This window comes from Muntiacus reevesi, chromosome 2 (assembly GCF_963930625.1).
Source record: "Muntiacus reevesi chromosome 2, mMunRee1.1, whole genome shotgun sequence".
NCBI classification, from domain to species: domain Eukaryota; kingdom Metazoa; phylum Chordata; class Mammalia; order Artiodactyla; family Cervidae; genus Muntiacus; species Muntiacus reevesi.
The window spans coordinates 164275443-164301451 of NC_089250.1; the positions used below are offsets into that span (position 1 = coordinate 164275443).

Below are 26009 nucleotides of genomic sequence, written 5' to 3' on the forward strand. Positions count from 1 at the left end.
GGGGCCGGCCAGAAGCCCACGCCTGTGGGCACTGGAGGTCCCCTCTGTGCTGAGGCTCGACTGGCCTCCCTGCCTGTGTCTGAGCTCAGAATCTCTCAAATTCTCTATGAAAAACCTTGTCACTTTCTGTTCCCAGCTTTCTCTCCTTATCAGGGCTCCGAACCAGTCATTGACTGGGAAGAAGGGGGCCAACACCATGCTATTCTTTGTCTCTTCTCTCATCATTCTTTCAAGACAAGTAAAACAAAAGTCTTGCTCTTCCTGCTGCCAAAAAAACCAAACTGAAACCAAACCAAACCAAAACAATTCCAACTCTGTCTTCATTAACTTAGTAAAAGAGAGACCACCGAGGGTCAGCAGTTTTAAAATGGGCTAAATCCTAAATCCCATTGTCCATTTAAGTAGGAACTATAAGTCTACTAAAATGAACACTCTGCAGACATATAAACCCACTCTGATTAGTCTGACCCTCAGACAGAATCTGCAGGGGTAGACTCACTCACCGTTTGACTGACCTGGCAGATCTTGTCAGGGCACACCCCATTTAATTTCTTCTTAACCATCAGCTTCACCACTAAGTGAATGTCCGATCTGCTATTATTTGTTCAAATAAACTTGCCTGAATTTGACAGTCATTTTATCCTTAGCTTTCATACCAAACGGATGCATAACAGAAACCCACACTTACTTGTTTATGTTCATTTGGCAATTTGGTACGAATAGCATAAATATGCTCAAACTACTTTCCTTTAAATGTTCCATTTCAAACATACTTTGCTGTTTTTAAAAACATTTTTTTCTGATAACAAAATTATATTTGTAATGTAGACAATGTGAAAATTATGCAACAGTAAGCCTTCAGCAATACGTGAACTGTGCTTTCAGATGTTCAAACTGGTTTTAGAAAAAGCAGAGGAACCAGAGATCAAATTGCCAACATCTGCTGGATCATCGAAAAAGCAAGAGAGTTCCAGAAAAACATCTATTTCTGCTTTATTGACTATGCGAAAGCCTTTGACTGTGTGGATCACAATAAACTGGAAAATTCTGAAAGAGATGGGAATACCAGACCACCTGACCTGCCTCTTGAGAAACCTATATGCAGGTCAGGAAGCAACAGTTAGAACTGGACATGGAACAACAGACTGATTCCAAATAGGAAAAGGAGTACGTCAAGGCTGTATATTGTCACCCTGCTTATTTAACTTATATGCAAAGTACATCATGAGAAACGCTGGGCTGGAAGAAGCACAAGCTGGAATCAAGATTGCCGGGAGAAATATCAATAACCTCAGATATGCAGACGACACCACCCTTATGGCAGAGAGTGAAGAGGAACTAAAAAGCCTCTTGATGAAAGTGAAGGAGGAGAGTGAAAAGTTGGCTTAAAGCTTAGCATTCAGAAAACTAAGATCATGGCATCTGGTCCCATCACTTCATAGGAAGTAGATGGGGAGACAGTGTCAGACTATTTTGGGGGGCTCCAAAATCACTGCTGGTGATTCACAGATGGTGATTGCAGCCATGAAATTAAAAGACGCTTACTCCTTGGAAGGAAAGTTATGACCAACCTAGATAGCATATTTAAAAGCAGAGATTACTTTGTCAACAAAAGTCTGTCTAGTCAAGGCTATGATTTTTCCAGTGGTCATGTATGGATGTGAGTGTTGGACTGTGAAAAAAGCTGAGCACAGAAGAATTGATGCTTTTGAACTGTGGTGTTGGAGAAGACTCTTGAGAGTCCCTTGGACTGCAAGGAGATCCAAGCAGTCCATCCTAAAGAAGATCAGTCCTGGGTGTTCATTGGAAGGACTGATGTTGAAGCTGAAACTCCAATACTTTGGCCACCTCATGCGAAGAGTTGACTCATTGGAAAAGACCCTGATGCTGGGAGGGATTGGGGGCAGGAGGAGAAGGGGACAACAGAGGATGAGATGGCTGGATGGCATTACCAACTCGATGGACATGGGTTTGGGTAAACTCCGGGAGTTGGTGATGGACAGGGAGGCTGGCGTTCTGCGATTCATGGGGTCGCATAGAGGCGGACACGACTGAGTGACTGAACTGAACTGACTGAACTGAACGAAGACTCATCTCATCATTAAAAAAAGTACTGCGAAACTTTTAAGTTTCTTTTCCTATACACACAGAAACACAGGTGCTTTTTTAAATGTTCATATTGTGCTTTGTAACAATATTTTTGCAATATTACTTTGTTATTGGCCGTGCTGCATGGCATGTGAGATCTTGGTTCCCTACCAGTGATTATTAAACTTGCACCCCTGCATTGGAAGTGCTGTGTCTTAACCACTGAACCACCAGAGAAATCCCTGGAACAATATTTTTAACTAAGATTGTATCATGAGAACTTTTCCTTGTCATTAATTAGACTTCAAAGACACCATTTTTGATGGTTTGTGTGACATTTCATCACATATAGGTATGTTTAGTAGTAGTGTTTAGTTGCTCAGTTGTGTCCAACTTGTCATGACCCCATGGACTATAGCCTGTCAGGCTCCTCTGTCCATGGGCTTTCCCAGGCAAGTAGACTGGAGTGGGTTGCCATTCCCTTCTCCAGGGGGTCTTCCCGACCTGAGGATTGAAACCAGGTCTCCTGCATTGCACGCAGATTCTTTGCCGTCTGAGTTACAGAGAAGCCCTTACGCAGTTTGCCTATACGCGGTTTTTTTTTTAAGCATTTGCATATTTAGATCATATTACAAAAACTGTGGAATATATATCTATGTGTATGTATCTGAGTTTAAGCTTATAATGATTTCTTTAGGATATATTCTAAAGGGAAACTATGCAAAATGTTCAAACTTTTTAAAAGTTCTTAATCATACCGACAAATTATTTTCTGGAAAACTTATACTGATTTATCTCCCCAACTGTAATGTAAGAATATTTCTTTTCGGAGGTGGGAGGGGGGATCAGGATGAGGAACACATGTAAATCCATGGCTGATTCATGTCAATGTATGGCAAAAATCACTACAATATTGTAAAGTAATTAGCCTCCAACTAATAAAAATAAATGAAAAGAAAAAAAGAATATTTCTCTTCATCCTCACCAGCATTGAGTATTCTCTTCCTCTTAATTTCGTTAATTTAATAATAATAAAATATTTCATTGCTGCTTTAATTTTATTTGTTTGATAGAGAGTATAACCTCTAATCAGCTCATTATGTCTGAGATTGTCTGATTACATTCTTTGCCTAGATCTCTGTACTGGCTAAATATTTCTACAATGATGCATACTCTACATATTAATAATATTAACTCTTTATCATATTTATAGCAAGAAATTTTCCTGATTGTTGTTTTTTATTCATAGGCATCTTTTGATTGCATAATGAGGCCATATACATTTTGAAAAGGCCTAAACTTCCCATATGATAAATAAAAATAAATGCAAAGTAAACTAAAAATACATGACTTGATATACAGACGTCCCAGTGACAGAATCTGTCTCTTTCATCACACAGGGAGAGGTTTAACTGTAGGGGTACAGAACTAATTTCTGAACTAAAGGCAGTCTTTCTGAAAGGCATGTAACTCTGCTATCTGTCCACAGGGGCCTTTTCTCAGAACTTTCCCTGTACTTCCCTGTGGCTCCTATTTCCTTCCTCGCCACTTCCTTCCCATGGCCTTTGAGCTCCATAAACTCCTTCCTCCCTCACCTTTGTCCCTGCATTCAGGAACACTTTCTCCTTCTCAACTGTCAAATACCTTCTGGCAGAAAGGAAGGAGAGGGTCCTTGGAGTCACGTTGACCTGAGTTCAGATCCTAGATTTGCTGCCTATTTGCTGTGTGACCTTTGGCCAGGTCTCTGAGCCTCAGTTTCCTTGCCTGTAAAACGGGGTTATTTTGAGAGTTAGGATCAAACTCAAGTTCAGCCTGGCACCCAGGAGCCTGGATGGAAAGCATTTCCTACAATGAATCTGGCTTCCCGAGTCACGTGTCCATCTCATTTTCAAGATCGGGGAAAAGACATATCTTCTCTCATTCTACTTCCCTGGTTCCTGCCCCGTACCTGTTATTAATTAGTGGGTAACTCAGCAGAACAGTCACTGATAGGATTTTTATACTATTCTATTAAAAGTGAAGTTTTCTTGTATTATTTAATAATGCTACCTTTTTTTTGCTATTTTTAAATAGTGGAAAGTGTGTGAACTGTGGCTCTTCATAATTATAAATTGTAAAATAACATTTTAGGGAGTAATATTTCTTCTTCAGATCATCCATGAAATATATATCATCTTCATTGTTTAATTGACACTTTATTCCCCCTATTAAGATACAAGCAGAAATAAATTTCACTTCCTCCCCTGTAGATGCAATTTCATTTCGAACACATGTGTCAGCGGGAGCAATAAAGCATCAATTAAGCAATGAATTCCTGACAAATACATGGCATTTGATGCATAATTGCCCCCCTTCAATCTCATTTTCCCCAAGGCCAAGGCTTCCTGGACCATTTACTGTCAAAGTTTCACCCATTCCAGAATTTAACCGAAATCGAGAAGGAGCTTACCATCCCTTTCTTGGCAGAATAGGCATCTCAGATACATTCCACCCCCAGGGAGCAGGGCTCCTGGGGCTCCTGTAATCCCAAACTAGTGGCCTTGTTATTCAAATCAGGAAACTAAGTTTCAGGGAGGCAAAAGCCTTACACAACCCCTCCAGGGTCTCCCTCTCTCATCTCTGGGAATCAGAACTGGACTTCAAACTCAAGTCAGCTCACTTTTCACCATATTAATCCTTTACTGGAAATGGGCTTCACAGGTGGCTCCCTGGTAAAGAATCCACCTGCCAATGCAGAAGATGCAGGAGACTCGTCCTTAAGTGGGGAAGATGCCCCTGGAGGAGGAAATGGTAACCCACTCCAGTATTCTTGCCTGGAGAATCCCATGGACAAAGGAGTCTGGTGGGCTACAGCCATAGGGTCGTAGAGTCAGGCACGACTGAGTACGTAATTCTTTACTGTAGCCGCAGGGTAATTCCCTCTGCAAAGGAAAGGAAGGAAGGAAGGGAAGGAAGGGAGAGAGGGAAGGAGGGAGGGAACGAGGGAAGGAAGGAGGGACTAGAGAAAGGCCCATGTGCCTGGGGTTGTATCTCAGAGAAGGGGGGCTCCTTGGGAGATCAGGGGTGGTAGGCACCTGGCTGAGAAGGCTGTGCCTCTCTCCTCCAAGCCCCCTGATAGTGGGCGACATTCTGCAGTCACGTTTGAGGGTCGCCTAGGTGCTGGGCTCCATGCAGGCCCCGGGAACCTGGATGACCTAGGGCAGGTGCTCTCAGACACACTGGGGTCAGCTGTGGGGTCGTGAGCAGTGCCAAAAAAAAGATGAGTAAACGCAGCATGATGAGAGCCTGGGGGAGTCGGGGAGGGACATAACACAAAGTGGGCACTCAACAAAGAGTTAGTTACATGGAGTTTTAGAATCCGACGCAGTGATCGCTTCACCCCCAGGGGAGATTGCCTGCCTCCTCGGCTGGAATCTGTGGTGCCACGGTGAACCCATCTGCTACCTGGCCGTGGGCTGGGCAGACAGACTACAAGCCGGGTGACCACTGTTGATGAACCCCAGAATGTGAACTGTTTGGAGGTGTCTGCCGTGCCTTGGAAGCTGACGGCGGCTTCTTGTCCAGGGAAGGCTGTCACAGTTGGGCCGTGGGGTCTGGTGTTGGGGGTGGGGTTGGGGAGTGAATGGGCCTGAAGTGTCATTTAAGGGGATGTTTAACTTCCACTCCCTGTTTCTGAAGAGTAATTTTCTGCAGAGACATGAAGACTAATAGGACAAACTTGGCTCATTTCGGCAAATTGCTCCAATTTTCCGACAATCTCACTCTCCCCCCACCACCCCCCCAGCCTCTGTATCACCTGCCCCCACCTGTCTATTTGGACCACTTAATGCTCCGCATTCGGACCTAATAGAGGCTGTTTGTTTGGCCCTGACCCAGAGGCTAGACTTGTTTTCAGGACAGAAGCGGGAAGAAAACCAATCTGGACATCTAAATCACAGCCAAGACTCATTACATAAATGATATATTTACACAATTGATCCTTTTTCCCACTGGGTAATTAATTCGGCATCGGAACTCTTAACGATTTAATTGTCATATGTTTAAACTGAAACGGTTGCCACAAATTTCCAAAGACAAAAAGCAGAATGAGGAGGGGGGCTTCCTTTGTCCTCAGGGCGGGGATGGCCTCCCTTGTTTCAAAGTAGCCAGCAAAGCGGGGCAGCGGCTGATGGCCCCTGAGGGGCACGCGGCAAAGACCCTGTCTGTCTGGCTGCATTAGGTCCTTTCAGGGAGGGAGGGGGCTGGTGCAGCGGGAACTTAAATCCAGAAGCTACAGGCTGGGGTCCTGCTCTCGCCATTGAACAGGATGATGCTGGTGCGCCAGACAAACCCCCAGATCCAGTGAGCACACAGGCCCTGTCACCGCACCGCCACAGCGCTTCTGCTCCCAGCTGCAAGCCTCTGTGTGTGTTTATGTGTTAGCTGCTCAGCCGTGTCCGACTCTGTGCAACCCCAGGAGCCAGCAGGCTCCTCTGTCCATGGAGTCCTCCAGGCAAGAATACTGGACTGGGTTGCCATTTCCTCCTCCAGGGGATCTTCCCAACCCAGAGACTGAACTCAGGTCTCCTGCACTGCAGGCAGATTCTCTACCATCTGAGCAAGCACGTGACTCTTTTTTGGAGGACTGCCTTGGGGCTGCTGGAGCCACTTTGCCCACATGGCCAGGTTGCTGGAAAAGCCTGAGTCTATGTCCCTCGCAGCGCGGCCTTGACCAGACTGGCTGGAGGAGCAGGAACAGGACAGGCTTGGCCTCCTTGCCTCTGACAAGGCCACGCTGAGGCGTACAGTCACTGGGGAGCGCCCCTCCGCGCCCATGGCTTGGAACTTGGCCTGACATTGCCCCTGGTTGGCTTTCCTTCCCTTCTCCCACTTCTTTCTCTTCCCAGGCCCCTTGGGAGCACCTCCTTACTCAAGAAATCCTCGCCTGAGGGTCTGCTCTGGGGGATAAGTGCTGTCTAGGTGAGTGAGTTTGGCAAGCCTCCTGGCTTCCCTGGCCTAAAAGCCATCACCTACAAAACAGACAAACCAGTAACACCCATCTCCATTGTCACTGACCCCAGGCTTTTAAGGAGGGTGTGTCTGTGCAGGCACTTCCCATCCATTGTCTCATTCAGTCCTCTCAGCAACTCCAGGAGGAAGATACCCGTAGTATCCCCATTTTACAGATGAGGATACTGAGGCACAGGGCAGCCAAGCACTTTGTTCACATTCACACAGCTGGTAAGTGGCAGGGACAGGATTCAGCCTGGGCATGCCGTTTCTACCCCTCTCTCATGCACTGTGCAGCCCACCCAGGGGAGCTATGAGGCAGACGAAGGAGAAAGTTATGAAGCAACGGGTGAAGTGCAGAGGGCCTGGGATCATCCCTAGAAAAGGGACGCTTGCTCTAGCATTCTGTCTCACCGTAGTCCCCAAAGGAGAGAGGGGAGCTTGTCCAGGTCGTGGGCACACTGCCACACGGCCACACGGCCATCGCCTCCGGGCAGACCTCGTGGTCTTGTATCGCAGGACACCTGCCGCAGCCAAATCCTGCATCTTCTCCTGCCTCATGCACAGCTGGGGAACTCCCCTTCCAAGATTCACCCACAGCCTCCTGGAGCAGTTATTTCGGCCTTCTCCCTTAGTGTAAAAAAAACACCTATGCAGTGGGAATTCCCTGGCCATCTAGTGGTTGACTCCACGCTTCCAATGAAGGGGGTATGGGTTCGATCTCTGGTCAGGGAAATAAGATCCTGCATGTCACAAGGCATGGCCAAACAAATAGACCACAAAACAAAACAAAACAAAAAGCAAGACAAAAAACACCTGGGCAAGGAGGGAGTAGTGGTTGGTTACATTCTAATGTCACAACCAAGATTTGTTAAGAGAGGAAACAGACAGGAGGTATCTGCATCATCTCAGGCCTCTCAGCTGGATTGACAGGGAAGGCGCTGGTGGAGATTTGATGCTCCAGGGAGCCCTTGTCTGGTTCCATCTGTCCAGATTCTCTGTGGCCCTCCAAACCCAGGCAACCTGCAAGGTCTGACATCCCGAGTTGATAGCTTCATACTTATGGGTATTCTCTATCAGGGCCTGGGGGAAAGTCAGATAACACACATAAAACATTTAGCCTCAGGACTGGCTCCTGGTCTTTAAGTACACATTCTACAAATATTTTAGGGAGTTCTTTTAGTCGTATACACTTCAGAAAGAATCAGTCAATCTCTTCCCAAAGCAACAGATAAATAAGAGTAAGTTCTCAAGCTAGCCTAAACAGAAAAGGGAAATTTAGCATAAGGATAAACAGAACTCAAAGACAGAAATACAGTCAGAGGTGTGTGTGACCTCTTGAGGGATAAGAGGGATAAGAAAGTCTCCAGGATCAGGCCATCTCCTCTCTACTGGACTTCTCTCTCCAGAACATCATTCAAGTGGTTAGTGAAACACATCCAAACACTTCCAACCAGTGGGCATTGTCATGAGCTACAAACATGGATCTGGGAGTGGAGGATGGGGAGGGAGGAGGACAATTCCAAGGCAAGTGAAAGTGAGAATGTTAGTCACTCAGTCGTGTCCGACTCCTTGTAACCCCATGGACTGTAGTCCGCCAGGCTCCTCTGTCTGTGGGATCCTCCAGGCAGAAATACTGGAGTGGGGTGCCATCCCCTTCTCCAGGGGCTCTTTCTGACCCAGGGATTGAACCCAGGCCTCCTGCATTGCAGGCAGATTCTTTACTGTCTGAACCACCATAGGAGAGAATGGGGAGGGAGAAGGAAGGACAATTCCCAGGTAAGAAGTTACCTCAATAAATTGAGGTCCACTTCCTGCTGGGAGTGACAGCATAAAGCTGTGAGCACAAGGGAACGCAGCTGTGGTTTGCAAAAAGACTGCCGTACAGTCATCCCTCAGTAACCGGGGGAGTTCCAGGACCTTTCCCAGATACCAAAATTCAAGGATGCTCAAGTCCTTTATATACAACTTCTGCATAACTTATGCATATTCTTTGAATACTTTAAATCATATCTAGGTTACTTACAACACATAATGCAGTGTAAATACTAGGGAAATAGCTGTAAACACAATGTGAATGTTCTGTAAATAGCTACAGAAGCATGGCAAATTCAAATTTTGCTTTTTGGAACTTTCTGGAAGTTTTTTTCTCCCCTGAATTTTTCTATCCAAGATTGGTTGAGCTGCAGAAACCCACATATAGAGAGGGCTGACTCTACTCAGAAGTCATATCTCAGTTCTACCCATTATGGCTTTGGGTCCTGGGGCAGGTTGGTCAACCTCTGCTTCTAAGTGTGATCTTGCAGAAATGTAAGGATTCATTTAACATGTGCTTAGTACTGCAGGTGCCCTAGAGTAGGTACCCAGGACATTTAAGGCAAGAATGATGGAGAAAAAAGTCAGTCTTTCACTAAAGGCTTGTCCTGACCACTAGGCTTAATCTTTAGGTTTGGCAATCTGGAAATTAAAAATACAGTTGAAATTAAATCCTGTGGGAGGCTAAACACTAGAATTACCAAACAAGAAAATTGTTCTAATTCTATAAGAATTATTATTTCTTATGTTCAACCTTAAAAAAAAAATACCATTATCCCGTTTTACTTGTTTCAAAGTCTGAAATCTTGTTTATCTCATTTCCTAGTCTGTCTTCTCCACCAGAATGTGAACCCAGGAGATCAGTGTCCTCATGTGTTTTACATCTGTCTTCTCAGGGCACAGGCTGGAACCTGCCACTTAGAAAGTACTGGAGAAATGTTAATCTTATTGGAGTGGGCGGTTCATGGTGGCTGTGATGCCATAGTGATCTGGTTGACAAAATAGGGCCCAGGTGGAACTGGACATGGGAACATTAAAAATCAGTGCAGTTTTGGGACATATGTAAGTTGGGACAGAACACATCCTCATCAAAACTTTGAAATTATGATTTATATGCACATATATGGAAACATGGGCTTCCCTGATAGCTCAGCTGGTAAAGAATCCATTTGCAATGCAGGAGACCTGAGTTCGATCCCTGGGTTGGGAAGATCCCCTGGAGGAGGGCATGGCAACCCACTCCAGTATTCTTGCCTGGACAACCCCTGTGGACAGAGGATCCTGGCGGGCTACAGTCCGTGGGGTCGCCGCAAAGAGTCAGACATGACCGAGCAACTAAGTACAACACAGCACATGTGGAAACATACTGTTAGGTCATGTGATCAGTGTTGGATTTGAACTATGGTTAATCTGGAAGAGATCAGGCTCAGAATACTGTGGCTAAACCACTGTTGACTCTATCTTATTGCTTTCTCTTATCCAGATTGGTTTTTTCCTACTCAAGATATATAAACCCAGATTCATTGATATCAATGAATCATCTGTATCCATCAGTTCTTGCTGCATAACAAATAGCACAAACCCAGCGACTTAAAATAACAACCATTTATTATCACCAGGTATTACTATGGGAGTGGGCTGATCCAGATTCAGTTTGGCTGAGAGACTCGGCTTCAAGTTGAGTGTTCAACAGGACTTAGCTCCTCACCAGGGGCTGGGTCCAGGTCTGAGCCCCAAGACAAAAGGGCAGAAGCTACTCCAAGGGAATTCTCTCCATCTCCATGGTATAAAAGGTCTAGGCCCACTGTCCGAGCTCATTCCAAGCTCCTGCTGGCAACATGCCTGCTACCATCTCACCGGTCTAAGCAAATCAGATTAGCTAAGCCTGAAGTCAAAGGACAGCCACAGACACTCATCAATCACAGCAAGTCCAGCACCAAGCTTGACATCAGTGGGGTGGGAAGGGAAATATTCCCAAGGATGGCTGACTTATTTTTAATAACAGTTCAATCTGTCACATCCTCAAATCAGGCTTTCCTCTTATGTTCTCCCAAGTAGTGTATTTCCCCCATCTAAGGTATATGTGCATTTATATTTAACATTTCCGAAATCGGGATATGAAGGACAATTAGCATGTACACTTTTTTCCAGCTGTGCTGGGTCTTCATGGCAGTGCTTGAGCTTCCATAGTTCCAGCGCTTGGGCTTAGTTACCCTGAAGCACCTGGGATCTTAGTTCCCTGACCAGAGATCAAACCTATGCCCCCTGCACTGGAAAGCAGATTCTTAACTGCTGGGCCACCAGGGAAGTGTGTGTACTTTTTGGTTAGCTATTTCTTGCTTTTTCTTTTGCCTAAAAAGCTGCTATTAAATTGATGGTGCATTTCAAGCCTGACACTGTCTTAGAGTGGTGGAAATTCAGCGATTTATGATCAACTTCCTGGATATTGGATCAATATTCCTGGATATTCCTGGATCATACTTCCTCAAGTATGTTTGGCTTTTCCCTCTCCCTGACTCTGGTGCTGAATTGGTTACCAGGTCCTGTGGCTCTGGCTCCTCAGTGAATCTCAAGTCCAGCCCCTCTCTTTCCTCCCCATGATCATGTTCCTGGACCTAATATCCTCTTCCCCCAACTAGAGCCATAACCTTCTGCCTGGTCTCCCAGATGCTAGAGTCTTCCTGCTCCCCCCCACCCACATTCAGAGGGTTGATGTATCTCTGTTAATTCCAGCTCTGGTCCAATAGTGTCTTTGCTCCAACACCCTCTCTGGCTCCCCACTGCCACAAGAATATCCCAACTCCCTAGCCTGGCATTTAGAGTCTCATGACTTGGACCCAACCTGGCTTCACAGTTAACTCTCACTCCCACTGCCCCCTGCCTCACAGACTATGCCCCACTCACAGCAGGTGGGTCAGCCCCACGCTGCAGCTGCAAGTCTCTGGGTCCAGCATAAGCTGTTTCCTCTACCAGGAATACCCTCTCCTCCCCTCCCATCCACGCTTGTCGAAATCATCTCCATCTTAAAGTTGTTGTAGTTGTTTAGGTGCTCAGTTGTATCTGACTCTTTTGGCAACCCCATGGACTCTAGCTTGCCAGGCTCCTCTCTCCATGGGATTTCCCAGGCAAGAATACTGGAGTGGGTAGCTATTCCCTTCTCCAGGGGATCTTCCTGACCTGGGGATCAAGCCCATGTCTCCTGCTTCGGCAGGAGGATTCTTTGCCACTTAGCCACCAGGATGCCCTGGGTCAGTCCCACCCTGCAGATGCAAGTCTCTGGGTCTCCACATAAGCTGTTCCCTCTAACTGGAATATCCTCTCCTCCCCTCCCACCCATGCTTGCTGAAATCCATCTCCATCTTAAAGACCTGGACTCAATGCCATCGGCCTCCCCTCCCAACAACCATGAGACTTTCCAAGACAGAGGTTCCTTCCCGTCCAGCCCTGTGCCCTCTCTTCAGAACTCACCTTCACTTCTTCAGATCTCACCTGGAGCTTTCTATTTCTGTGCTTGCAATGATCCAGTTCCAACTTGACTTGAAGCTTTTTGTGGTCCCTGTCTGCCTCCTGCCCTAGATGGTAAGCTTCCCGAGCCAGAGACCACATCTGTCAAGCTTGCACCCTGGGTGTTGACATATAGCAGTTTCTTGATACATGTTTGCGAAACTAAATTCATTTTTCAGCATTCGAATCGCCCCCATGTCGCAGAAAAAGCACACACACAGGGAGTGTCAGCCTGCAAACCACACAGGTCACGGGGGCCTGCATACTTCAGATGATCAGTTTATCTGATCAATCATTACAGCCCCTTCAGAGTTTTAGAAAATGCTCACATCTTTCAGAGAGAAACCTTCAGAGCTATCGTTGCTTTTGGACCTCCTATTTAGGAGAAAATTGGGGCAAACTCGTGTCCTGGGATGACTTCCTTCAGGTTGGTGTTCCTGAAAGAACCAGCCTCATGGAAGGTCAGTTATGAACTGCAAGTGTGAGAATGTGCCCCTCTTTCAATTCTATCTAATCTACAGGAGTTTTTCAGGGAAGTGAGAAAAGGACATGATAAAATCACAACACTTTTGAGCTGGATCCATCTAGTGTAACCCTTCACTTTACAGATGAGGACACAAGGACAATTGAGTTCTAGAGCGGCGACATGGCTCAGTCAAACCACACAGGTGCCTGTGACAACCAGGACTGACTCAAATCCAGGCTTCAAGCCCTTCCCCTCGGTGGTCCAGTGAATGTTTGTACCCCCTGGCCCCCAACACCCCTGCCCCCACCCCCACCCTGAATTCATACGTCAAAGCCCTAACCTCAGATGTGACGGATTTGGTGGGTAGGGCCTCTGGGAGGTGATGAGGTCATGAGGAAGGAGCCCTCTTGAATGGAAGCAGTGCCCTTATGAGATACGGAGAACGTCTCTCCTTCTGCCACGTGAGCATATGGAGAGAAGGTGGGCATCAGAAAGCAAGAGGAGGAGACCCTGATCTCAGACTTCCAGCCTCCAGAAGTGTGAGCTATTAGGGCAGCAGACGACAATGTTTTCAAGTCAGTCCGAATCAAGATACCCTGTCACCTTCCTCCTGCCCTCTGTCTACCCCACAACTTTTAATCAGCTACCACTTACTGAGCATGGACTAGGCAGACAGACCACACTGACTGCTGCTCATTTCAGCCTCACGACTGCCCTGAGAAGTGGGCAGGGTCATTACTGTAGCTCAGATGAGGAGACGGAAACTTAGGGGTAAATAACTTGCCAAAATTCACACAGCCCATGAGTCACAGATTTGGGATCTAAAGCACAGTCTGTCCGATTCTAAACTACTTATTTGTTGCTTCAGTTGAATCCCTATTCCCTGCTCAAGCCCGTAATAACCTACAACAAGAGGAGAGAGCTTTCTTTCATGACCTCTTGGGAGTTCTTTGAACCCCACGTGACGACCTCGGTTCAGTCTGACCTGACTCTCAGCTTTTGAGGGCCTCGTACGAACTTCTAACAGATAGATTTGAACTGAGTTTTCAGGGAAGGGAAAGGCTGGGCAGATTGGATGAGGAAGAGGAATGCAAGTTGCTCTCTTTTTTTTTGCACCAATATTTTGGCTTTATTTTCTGAAAAGGAATAATAAATATGTCTGATCATAGAGTCATGAGGAAGGTGCGGGAGGTGAGATGGGAAAGGGATCTTCAAAGTGCAGCACATATATGAGATTTGGTTAGCAAGGGACATATGTATACCTGTGGCTGCTTCATGTTGATGTATGGCAGAGGTCAGTACAACATTGTAAAGCAATTATCCTCCAATTAAAAAAAAAAGGCTTGGCTGGGGTGGCGGGTGGTTCTTGGTTCACAGGTTCTCCTGTGGGACCCTTAGCCCTGACCCCACCCAGAGCCTCCCTTTCTTACTGCTATGGACTGAACTGTGTCCCCCCTGATCCCAGCAGATTCATGTGTGGAAGCCCAAGCCCCATTACAATCATATTCGGAGATGGGGCTTTGGGGAGGGGAGTAGGTCATGAGGCTGGAGCCCTCAAAATGGGATTAGTGCCCTTAGAAGATGAGATGTGAAGGACCTCCCTGGTGGCCCAGTGGCTGAGACTCTGAGCTCCCAATGCAGGGGGCCTGGGGTTCCATCCCAGGTCAGGGAACCAAGAGTTCGCAAGCCACAACAAAAGATCTTACAGGCGGCAACTAAGACCCCACACAGCCAAATAGATAAATAAACAAATAAATATTAAACAAGATGAGACATGAGACCCCTCTCTGCCACATGAGGATATATGTGGCAAGGAGGCAGGTGTCTGCAAACCAGGAAACATGTCCTCATCAGACACCAAATCAGCCAGCACCTTGATACTGGACTTGCCAGCTTTCTATCCCTCCCTCCTCTGACAAATCCTTCAACTTATTCAAGTGACCTTTCCAGAACTTAAATCTGATCAGATCCTCTTGCTTCCTGTTGAAAAGTTTTCCACTGATTTTCGATTGTTCTGTGCCACCTTCATGTGGCAGAAAAGAACTGATGGTTCAGAGAGAATGAGTCATTCCTCAGGCATGGAAATAAGGAACACAGACTCAAAGGACGTCTGAACTGGAAGGGAGGCAGCCAGAATAGCAGTCCTTTGTGGACTGTGGGGATGGTCAACGGGCTCAGCTCCGGTGACTCCGCTGAAGGCTGAGAGGGCAAGGCTCCCCCCCACCCAGGTGTGTGAAGAGAGTGTCTCACGCACAGCAGACAGAGCCCCAAGTCCCTGTGTCCCTCGCTCCTCGCCCAGCCACCAGCAGAATCAGGAATTGAGTGGGAAGAAGTGAGGGAGCCCCAGGTCACAGGATCAGCTCCAAAGGACTCAAAAGACAAGAGGCTTTGGAAAGCTTGTACCTGTGCCTGGTGGTTGGGAGGTGGACTTTTAAACAACACCTTGAGATACCATTCATGTATCACACGATCCATTAATCTAAAGTATATAGTTCAAGAGGATTTTGTATAGTCAAAGAATTGGGCAACCATCGTCACATCAATTTTAGACCGTTTTCATCATGCCCCACAGAAACTGTGTACTCATTAGCAGTCATTCCCCATTTGCCCTCAATCCCCTAGCCCTAGGCAACCACTTTCTCACTTACTGTCTCTATGAAGTTGCCGATTGTGCCAACATTTCATATAAATGTAACCACACAATATGTGTTCTTCTTATGTCTGGCTTCTTGCCCTTAGCATAATGCTTTCAAAGGTTCATCCATATTGTAGCATATATCAGTATTTCCTTTCATTGATGAATAATATTCCAGTGTGTGCATATATCCCATTTTCTCTATTCATTTCTGGAATGTGGATTTTTTAGGATACGAATCCCTTTGGAACTTGATGAATCCAACACTGATGGGATTTTCTTCTCAGAAAAGGGCTAACCACTCTAAGGACATTGCATATCATTTTATACAATCAAGGACAGCATAGCTATGACCCATTTTCGAGGGCTGGGCATTTTCTCACAGTCACAGTCATTGACCCATTCTTTGGCTGAATTCCAGGCAGCACTGGAACACAGGGGAAAGAACTTTCCAGGAAAGAGGCCCAGAGCACATGGAGCTTGGGGCAGCGTCCTCAGGCCAACTGCAGGCTTTTGTCTAAAGCGTTACCCTCAGGACCAACGCAAATCCTGGCTAGGTTAACTGTGGGGAGCCCTCATGCCTGGGGGCTCTGAAATCTTGTCTAGAAGCCTTAAACAGTCACTCCCATTCCACAGATAAGCAGGTGGACTATCCCAGGAAACTGTTTCAAAAAGAAGGATCCTGTGGAAGGAAGCAGAATTTTTTGAGATTATGAAAATACTCACCTCTCCAAGAATTCACTACTTGCTGACCTGTATGTGTGCGTGTGTATGTATGGGCTGTGGATGCGTGGATGCTGGGGTTAGGGAGCAGGCGCCATTGTGAGCATCCTTTGCCAGGCCTCATTCTTTCAGGTGAAAGTCAGGTGTTAGTCATAGCATTTCCAGGCTCCCTCTGCCCTGTGCTGCAGAGGCCATGTTCTGCACAGTCTACCTGCCTTGGATTAGCCCATGAGGACTCTTCAGGGGACCTATTGCTAGGGCTCCTTTAGGTTTTGTTAAAGTGTTAATCGCTCAGTCGTGTCTGGACTCTTTGAGACCCCATGGACTGTAGCCCACCAGGCTCCTTTGTCTCTGGAAGTGTCCCGGCAAGAATACTGGAGTGCGTAGCCATTCCCTTCTCCAGGGGATCTTCCTGACCCAGGGATCGAACCTGAGTCTCCTGCATGGCAGGCGGATTATTTACCATCTGAGCCACTAGGAAAGCTCAGGTTTTCTAAGATGCATTGTCAAAAGACTTCAGGTTCTCATTAAACCCTTAAAAAAAAAAACTGCTTTGGGGTATGAACAGGCTATCTGAAGGACCCTAATCAGCTAGGCAAATCATCTGCAATGGAACCTGAATTCATTCATTCACTCAAGCATTCAGGCGTTATTAACAAGAGGCTACTGAGCATCACTGGTTGACCAGTTGTGCGCTGAGTCCTGGGAAGAGGAATGAGACAGCCCCACCGCCCTCCGGCCTTCCAGCAGTTCACATCTAGCCTGAAGACAGGGTGGGGGCCCCAGGGGTCAGCTAAAAGCAGGAACATGAAATCTGCCCTAAAACAGGATCAGGGAAGAAGAGAGGCAGGGGGAGAGACAGGAGAGAGAATTTGCTGTGGTGGCCAGGTAAAGATCCGCAGAGCTCCGCAAGTGTTTCACTCTCTGCTTGTCTCGGAATTCAGAAAAAAAAAAAGTGCTTTTTTTGTTCGCAAGCCAAGACCAGGAAGAGGAAGCCCGCCAGTGTTTTTAAACGCTGTGTGCCAGGACTGTGGTTTCTCACCGGGAGCCTGCAGGTTTGGTTTCGAGGACGTCCCATAGAGGGCGCCGTTTGCCTGACTTTGAATGGAGTTGCGGGCACAAGTAAACAGGCTCAACACCGCTCGCCAGAGGGCGAGTGAAGGTCTCTGCTCCCGTCTGGGACCCTACATCCACGAGCTTTCCGGGAGAGCCGGGGCGGGGGTGTGAAAAAAATCTGTTCTCCTGGCTGTTGAAATTCAGCATTCCTGAAATTTAGGGGATGGGCTGGGGGTGCTGACGCCCGAGCATCTCATCTCCCTGATCAAGACGCACACACACGAGCCAGCGCACCTGCGCGCCCCTGGGAGGGAAGACGCCGCGAGAGCTTGAGACCAGAGAGTGAGGTTCCGGCAGCGGCGCCGCAGGGTGCAGGGTCTGCTGTTCCGGCGGACTCTTCTCCAGCCAGCCTGCACCCCTTCCCATCTGGGTCTAGTCCCCCGTTGCAATTAGTCAAGAGCTCACTTCCCCAGCCAAAACTTTTCGGCGAAGTCTGCGGAACGCTTCTTTCTTCCCCGGCAATGAGCAGCTTTCCCGCTCGCTTAAGCTTAAAGAGCTCTCCTTGCGTCAGAACTTTGGCCAAGTTCTGCACGCTTCTGCCTGAGACTGGAGCGCTCCCTCAACGGGCACGCGCGCAGAGACACGCAGGGGCCACTCCATCATAGTCTGCCGCGTGGCCGGTCGGTGTGGGCGGCGCTCTCTGAACTGGTTTAGACATAGGCGCCTCCAGTTATTTCTGCAGTTGGGGAGGAAATGACTTCTGGGTGTCCAAGCACTGGTTGGGTGACCTTGGCCCGGTCTCCTCTCCAGGAGCCTTTTAATATCTATAAAGCATAAATGTTCAAGTCTTAGGGCTGTAACTGGTTCCAAAGTCAGATTTTTGGATGGAATGGCGTTTTATATTTCAGCAAAGCCCTGTGCAAACTCGAGGAAGTGATGATGATAATGAGGATAATAATTGTTTATGGAAGCACCATTTACAATGATTCCTGGTTCCCAAAGCAAATCAATACAGGGTTCACTACTGCAGGTGAATATTTGCTGAAAGAAATATTAAATGCGCCCTTTGAGATTTGTTGGGGAAAGGTGGGAAGCGCGGGATCGGAAAATAAAACGTGCCTACTTCTCAACTGGGTAACTAAAGCAGTTGCGCCAGCCAATGCAGGGCGGCCTTGAGTTAGGTGAGGGCTAGATCTAACGAAAAAAAAAAAAAGACCATAGTAGGAGAAGAGGCTACCAGAAGACCTCGGGTGTATGGAAGCTCACAGTGCGTGGAAGGGAGTGACTGCCACTTTCCCACCTTTCTCTGACCAGGGACTCCGCAAGCAATTCTGGTTTACTTGATGCTTACAGGCTTAAATGCCTTCCTTCCAGCTTTCTTGTGCAATTTGGAGAGTTGATTTTAAAGTCCATGGAGCAGAGTAACCTTCCGTGCAGCTCAGAAGTCCAGCAGGGTTCTCCAGGGACTTGACGGCAGTCGGGACGTGCTGTGCCAAGCCCGCCGCAGAGGAAGGTGCGCCGTTGTGCCGACAGATCGCACTGCCCCCACTGAAGCGTTAGGCGGCTCCAAACGCTGGCGGGAGAGGCTTCCCGGGAGAAAGTGCGTTTTCGGGGCAACGGGCTCAGAGTGGATCGTCAAGGTTTGGGCCCCGGCGGCCAGACGAGAGGAATGCCCTGCAGAGCGTAGCCGTCGGTGCCCATCGCCCCACCGAGTGACGCGCGGGCGTCAACCTGTTTTTCGCGCACACCCCGTGCGTAGAGACGCACAGTCGCTTCTGCTCTCGGGGGAAGGCCCTCTCCTCGGTTTCCCAAGGCCAAAGGCCAAGGCCACGCGTCCGCGGTCTCAGGACTTTTAGTCCAGGCCCCTTCCTGTCGACGAGACGGTGGGTGGGGAACCTAAATCTCCTCTTCTTGGCTGCGCCTTTGGCATGCTTTAGGGAAAATGCTGGACCCCCAAAGGGTAGGCAAGTGCTGAGTTCACCGCAGATCGGAGATCGCGTCCAGCCTCCTGGGCTGGCGCTGCTTGGTTCTCCAGCTGCGTGGGGGCGGCGGGCCCCTGCCAAGCCCCTGGGGGGCGGAGAAGAGGCAGCTGCGAGCGCGGATAACCCCGAGGTGACCCGGGCGGGCCCGGCCCGCCCCTTCCCCCTCCCGCAGGCCAGGCGGCTGGAAGCGGGTCCCCGAGCTGCAGGGGGGAGAGGGAGGCGCGGGCTCCGGGCGCCGCGGCTGTCAGTGCGCTCCGACCCGGGGCGCCGCCGGCTCCGCGTCCCTCGCTCGCCTCCTGCGCTCGTCGGAGCGCTCCGAGTGCCTCTTTAGCAGGAGCCAATATCCTTTTGTGCTAATAGGCTTGTCCTCATTTGCTGCCTAATTGGACTATATAAAGCCAATAACAGGCGGGCTCTTATAGCCCGAAGCCAAAGCGCCAAAATCCCAGGCAAGGCGAGGAGGGGGCGGTGGCGCAGGCGGCTGCGGGGCCGGGGCTCGGGCTGCGCCTTCGCCTGCCTAATCCCATTTGCCATTGTACGCGCCCAATCGCCGTATACTCCCCGCATTTAACTTGGATGACATTTTGATTTCATCATTAGCATCCGGCGCCGGATTGACGCAGCCCCAAGCCGGGGACTGCTCTTGCCGCCTCCTCCCCGGGAGCCGCCGCCGCCGCCGCCGCCGAGCCGCCTCGCTCCCTCTGTGCCGCGGCAGGGCCGCTCCCCGCCCCTCGGCACCCCTCCCCCATGCGAGCCCGCCCCGGCCGGGCCCTCACCCCGCCCTCCTGCCGCTGGATTTGCGCCCGGGGCGGCCCCCGACTTTGCGCCCCGTAGTTGAGTTCCGTTTATGGTCTGATTTCCGGCGCCCGTCCGCTCGCCCAGCCGCCCGCCTGTCCCACTCCCTCCCTCCCGGGGACTCGGAGGAGAGGGGACCATGCCGGAGCCCGGGCCGGACGCCCCCGGCACCGCTAGCGCTCAGCCCCCACCGCCGCCGCCCCCGCCTCCCGCGCCCAAGGAGTCCCCGTTCTCCATCAAGAACCTACTCAACGGAGACCACCATCGGCCGCCCCCTAAGCCGCAGCCGCCCCCACGGACGCTCTTCGCTCCGGCCTCAGCCGCCGCCGCCGCGGCAGCCGCCGCGGCCGCTGCGGCCAAGGGAGCCTTGGAGGGAGCCGCGGGCTTCGCGCTCTCGCAGGTGGGCGACCTGGCTTTCCCCCGCTTTGAGATCCCGGCGCAGAGGTTTGCCCTGCCCGCGCACTACCTGGAGCGCTCCCCGGCCTGGTGGTACCCCTACACCCTGACCCCCGCCGGCGGCCACCTCCCGCGACCTGAAGGTACCGACCTATCTTTGAACTTTCGTTGTCTTCCCCCTCGAGCCTTTCCGCACTGCGTCCCATCGCAGCCCCGGGACCACCACCCTCCCCCGCCCCATCCGCCCCGACCTGCAACCCACAAACGCGCTTGTTTGGCCAACTTCCTCCGGCCCCTAACTTGGAACTCCTGCCGGTGCGCTCTGTTGCGCTGCCCGGGAATCCAATCCCACTTGGTGAGGAAAGAAGTGAAGTTGGATCCCGGGCATGGCGCTTCCCGGGAAAAGGGATCTCGGGCACGAATGGGGAGGTGGCGTCAGGTGGCTGGGACAAGGGGAACTTGGCCTGGATGAAGGGAGTGACCCGGGGCGGGGGGTGCCTAAGCTGGAGGCGAATCTGCCCACGGGCCCCTGGTGGGAGAACTGAGGGCAAGAAAGAAACCGGCCCTGCCGCCGTCTCCGGGTCGCTCCAGCCTGTCCCCGGGAGAAGGTCGGATGTCGGGGCGCAGCGCCCCTCTTCTGGCCCAGCTGGGAAGGAGGCTCGCGGGAATGGTGAGGCCTCGAGGCCTGGGGCCCGGAAGCCGTCGCGGTGTGAGCCTGCGGCCCCCCAGGCGCCAGGCCTCCGCTGAAGGCTGTGTCCGTGTGCGTGTGTGTGTTGTCTGTGTGTCCGTTTTTCTCTCCCCAGCCTCGGAGAAGGCCCTGCTGCGAGACTCCTCCCCCGCCTCGGGCACCGACCGCGACTCCCCGGAGCCGCTGCTGAAGGCCGACCCCGACCACAAGGAGCTGGACTCCAAGAGCCCGGACGAGATCATTCTGGAGGAGAGCGATTCGGAGGAGGGCAAGAAGGAGGGCGAGGCGGCGCCGGGCGCGGCCGGGGCGAGCGTGGGGGCGGCGGCGGCGGCGGCGGCGCCGGGCACTGAGGACTGGAAGAAGGGCGCAGAGAGCCCAGAGAAGAAGCCCGCGTGCCGCAAGAAGAAGACGCGCACGGTCTTCTCGCGCAGCCAGGTCTTCCAGCTCGAGTCCACCTTTGACATGAAGCGCTACCTGAGCAGCTCGGAGCGCGCCGGCCTGGCCGCGTCCCTGCACCTCACCGAGACGCAGGTCAAGATCTGGTTCCAGAACCGCCGCAACAAGTGGAAGCGGCAGCTGGCGGCCGAGCTGGAGGCGGCCAACCTGAGCCACGCCGCGGCGCAGCGCATTGTGCGCGTGCCCATCCTCTACCACGAGAACTCGGCCGCCGAGGGCGCAGCGGCCGCGGCCGCGGGGGCCCCGGTGCCGGTCAGCCAGCCGCTGCTCACCTTCCCGCACCCCGTGTACTACTCGCATCCGGTGGTCTCGTCCGTGCCGCTACTCCGGCCCGTCTGAGGCCCGAGAGGGGCGGAGGAGGGAGCGCCCGGCCCCCTTCCCAGACCCCGGAGGAGACTGGGCCGGGCAGAGGGCGCCGAGACGTCCAGCGGCCTTCGGGAGCCGGGGCTCCGGCGCGCAGCCCCGGCCTCCCCTCCCCCAGTCGGTAGCGTTTTTTTTTTTGTAAGTATTTGCAATGCATTTTCGTGCAATTCACCCCTAATGGATTTGAGGCGCTTCCCCTCTTACTTTTGGTTTCGGTTAATATTAAGAGAAAGCAAGAAAGAGACAACATTTCCAGGTCAAATATTTAGGCTGGAAGCTTTTGTAAAATGTGCGATCCTCTCACCCCCCACCCCACTCCCAGATTCTCATTGCGCTGTGACTTTTTGGGTTTATTTTTATACAAGGAAAGTAAAGGCAAAGCCTGAACCCCCAGTTTATTCATTTTCTAAAGAACTATTTTCAGAAGTCGAGGGGGAGAGAGAGAGAGAATTCACATTGTACTTTTATTCTGGATCTCTGCGTGTGGCTGTTCCCCTTTACTCCCAATCAATTATTCCCCAATTTTCCGAATCTGAGCAGCTTCTCCTAAGAACCCAGACTCAGGCCACTTTTCTCTCTCCTCTCTTCGGCAGAGGTCTGTCGCAGTTCACCTCTTCATTGGTCCCTTTTTGCGATGGATGAATTCTCTAAGTGTTTAAAGGGAAAGGACAAGATAGCCCACAATCAGACTTCTGATTTTTGAAACACCTCCACATCTGGCCTGGTGTGAATGATCTTATTTATTAGTAGCCTCTGTTTGGGAAATTTCATTTGTTGGTAAATTATTATTAATATTCCTATTGTTACTTTGTTCCCTGTTTTGAGAGAGTGATTTCAATATTAAAAAACAAACAAACCTATTTTTTATCCTCTCCCCCTATCTTTTTGTTCTGCAGTAACTGTTGTACTTTTGACCTGTGCAATATTGTACAAAATTTCCTGAGAGCCCTGCTTCTTCCTCTGCGGAGAGAAGCTGACGTTTTCAATGTCTAATCCCAGTCAATCGTTTATGAGGAGGAAATTAAGGAGAAAAGGGGGAAGGAAGGAAACAAGGATAGGTAGGGATGCTCGAAGAAGTAAGATAGGCATACTGGAGCGCTTTAAGTGAAGGACAATCAATTTAGGAGAATTTTAACTTATTTGATAAATGTACAGATTTCTTGTAAAGTTCACCCTCAACTCCTCAGGGCTCCTGGCTCTGCCACCCAATCTTTTTCCTTTCTGTCGGCTACACCTGTTGTTCCGCGGTGGTTTGTCCCTGCCACCCATCACCTTCCCCCCTGCCCGGATTCAGGCCCTTTTTAAGAAAAAGAGGGGGGGGGGAAATCACAAAATATTGTTACACTTCATGTTGTCGTGAAATGGAATTAATTAAAAAGAAAAGCGAAGCATTTCCTGTGGCCAGAGTGTGTAACTTTGGACGGTTTTCCCCAGAGCAGGTGTCTCCAAACTCTTTTCTGCCTCGTTCTCTGGCTGCCTCTGCAGACTGGCCGAGTCCGACCTCGACGTACACCCCTCTAATCGGGAGGCGGCGGAGACAGAGGCGGCTTTGTTCGAGACCAGAGCTGCGCTCTCCCCCCCGGTGTCGTCTGCCTCTTGAAACGCCGGTGCGAGCAAGGGAAGAATGCGGGGCGGAAGGGGTGAGGACCAAGTCTTATCTAGTTCGCGAAATCGAGCGCAGCGACAGCCGCGAGCTGACCACTGGTTATTTCCGATCGCTGGGCAGCCGCCTCGAATTCCGTTCCCAGGCCGCGGGGTCCTTTAGGAGCCACGAGCTTCTGGGCAGAACATCCCTGGGCACCGTGGGCCCGAGTGGAGTTGGCTCCGGCTGCCTCCGGGATGCGGGCTAGGGAGGGAAGAAGGGGTGAACTTGAAGCTTAGCCGGGGGAGCCAGAAGCCGATCGCGACGTCCCCCTGGGAGCGACCAGGCCGCGAGAGGGCGACCCTAGGGAGGCGAGCCAGTCCTAGAGACCGCGGCTCGCGACTCCGGTATAGAGAGGCCTCCCCAGGCCTGGAGGCACTGTGGCTCCCGGGGCGGTTCGGATGTGGACAAGGTCATGGTCTGTCCAGTGCCGGGGAACAGAGGTCACCCGACTGCGGCGGCGGCGGCGAGCGAGAGGACTGTCTCCTCGTGGCCAGATCCTTTTCTGTGCACCGCGCCAACGCCTCGCGGGCGCACGCTTTCTTTGGGTCCCCCACCCCGATCTCGGCCGCTACGGGGAAGCGCAGCGCTGGCGGTTCCCAGGCTCTCGCCGGGCCCCGGCCTCTACGCTCCGCGTAGACCGCCTGCCGAACCCCGCGCTCCCGGAGCCGCTCGCGAGCGCGGGTCCTGGGGGCGGAGGCAGGGGCTCGCTCGGGAGCCTCTCGCCTGTGCGGCGCGGCAGCCTGCCATAGGGCTCGGGGTCCGCACGACCGGCTCCTGGCTGGGCGCGTTTGAAGCTGGGGAGCCAAGAAGCGGGAAATGAGGAACCCGGAGACGGCGAAGATTCGGGCGAGCAAACCGCTGGCGCGGCCGCTGGGGAGCGCCTGCACGCGCCCCCATGCCTTCTCCCAGAGCTTTACAGTTGCTCAAGCCCAGTCCACAGGATTGATTATACTGTGGCTGAAACGTCGAGTATCGTTTTTCTATTGACGGGAAACTGCCTCCAAATAAACTGGCATGCGTATTTATGGCAAGATTTAGCCTGGACCTCAGTGGAAGACAGATCTGCCTTTATTTCCCTCTGGTTTGGGATAAAAACGAGGGCATGTGTCACAAGTGAAAAATAAACAGAAATTCAGGGGCCAAATATGTTATTCCATGTGTTACCTGCAAACACAGTGATGCCTTTTACTGTTGGCAATACTAACTGCGGGACAGGGCAATAACAGCTCATTAAAAATAATGTTGCGATAGCAAACACATTCTTAGATTTTACAGCCAGAACACGATGTTATCAACCGCCAAAATACTTCTTTATTTGTGTTTGGATTCTAGAAAACGGTTCTTGACTGACCCGGTCTTTACAAAGTCGAGAAATAGCTGGTTCTCCACCGGCACAGTTGATTCTTTGTCCTGGCCTCTCTTTCCCTCCCTTTGAGGACCCCCCCACCTCCCGTTGCCCTAGGCCAGGGAGTCCCAGAAGCCAAGGTGCATGCCCTGGGGGAGGAACGTGGCTGGACTGTGGCCCGGGACTGGCTGAGATGTGAGCCTAGAAGCCTGCCCAGGCAGAAAACCTCCAACTCGCTACTTTTGGGTGGGGGTCGCAGTATTTCTCAGGACGCAAGAGACAGCCTGGAGGCTGTTCCCTGAGCATGAAGCAATCTAGGCTCTACTGCAAGCCTGTGTAGAGGCCAAGACAGCACTTGGTGAGACTGAACTGGCCTGGGGTCATCTGCCCCCTGCCCCCCACCCCCAGACAGAAAGCTTCTGTAGGTGCTGCCTCTGGGGAATTGCCAGAAGCTGGCAGAACCGCTCAGCAGAAGGGGTTATGTGGGGCGAGTGAGGGTACCTCCAACTCAACTCCTCCAAGACATCTGTCCTGGGAAGCCAGAGCTGCTGGTATGCCCTAACCTAGGACACTGAGCCAACACCCCTGACTTTCCCTTCAGATGGTGGAATCCAGTCTTCTCTCTGATCCTAACTTCAGATCCTTCCCTCCATGGGAACCCCCAATTAAGTCAGTGCAATGGCATCGGCCTCCTGGCTTAATAGTTTCTGCACCATCCAAACAGACACACACACAAACAACATACAGGATACACTCACACTCATAGGTGATTTAAAACACTCACCCCACCCCACCCCCACTTTAGTTACAGTTCCTGACAGACCCCATATGCAGGGGTTCCCAGGACCTGTATATGCATTGAGCATCACATCTGCATTATCACACAGCATCACAATAGCAGACACAGTCAGGCACACGTTGTTCTGGGTGCCTGGGCAGCTGGTTTTCTCTGATGGTCCCAGGCTAAGGCAAGCTAGGAAGAACCTTGGGGAGAAGATTGGGTAGGGAGCGAGGTGGCGCTGCAACCTCTGCTGCACGAAGCTTGAAATCTTCTGAGCAGAGA

General features: G+C 50.8%; 1 protein-coding gene across 1 annotated transcript; it reads left to right on the forward strand.

Annotated features, from left to right (window-relative positions):
• Positions 1-20192: 20192 nt before the first annotated feature.
• HMX3 (H6 family homeobox 3) lies at positions 20193-24617 on the forward strand. The gene is made up of 2 exons (XM_065920146.1): positions 20193-20592; positions 21253-24617. Exons 1-2 carry the CDS (start codon positions 20193-20195, stop codon positions 21930-21932), a joined length of 1080 nt encoding a protein of 359 aa, XP_065776218.1. The 3' UTR covers positions 21933-24617.
• The last annotated feature ends 1392 nt before the right edge of the window (positions 24618-26009 follow it).

What these genes read in the sequence shown, in the direction of transcription:
- HMX3 (XM_065920146.1), top strand. Translation starts at nt 20,193, where the DNA reads ATGCCGGAGCCCGGGCCGGACGCCCCCGGCACCGCTAGCGCTCAGCCC. An exon ending in CCACCTCCCGCGACCTGAAG is followed by an intron (nt 20,593 to 21,252) that starts GTACCGACCTAT and finishes TTCTCTCCCCAG; the next exon opens with CCTCGGAGAAGGCCCTGCTG.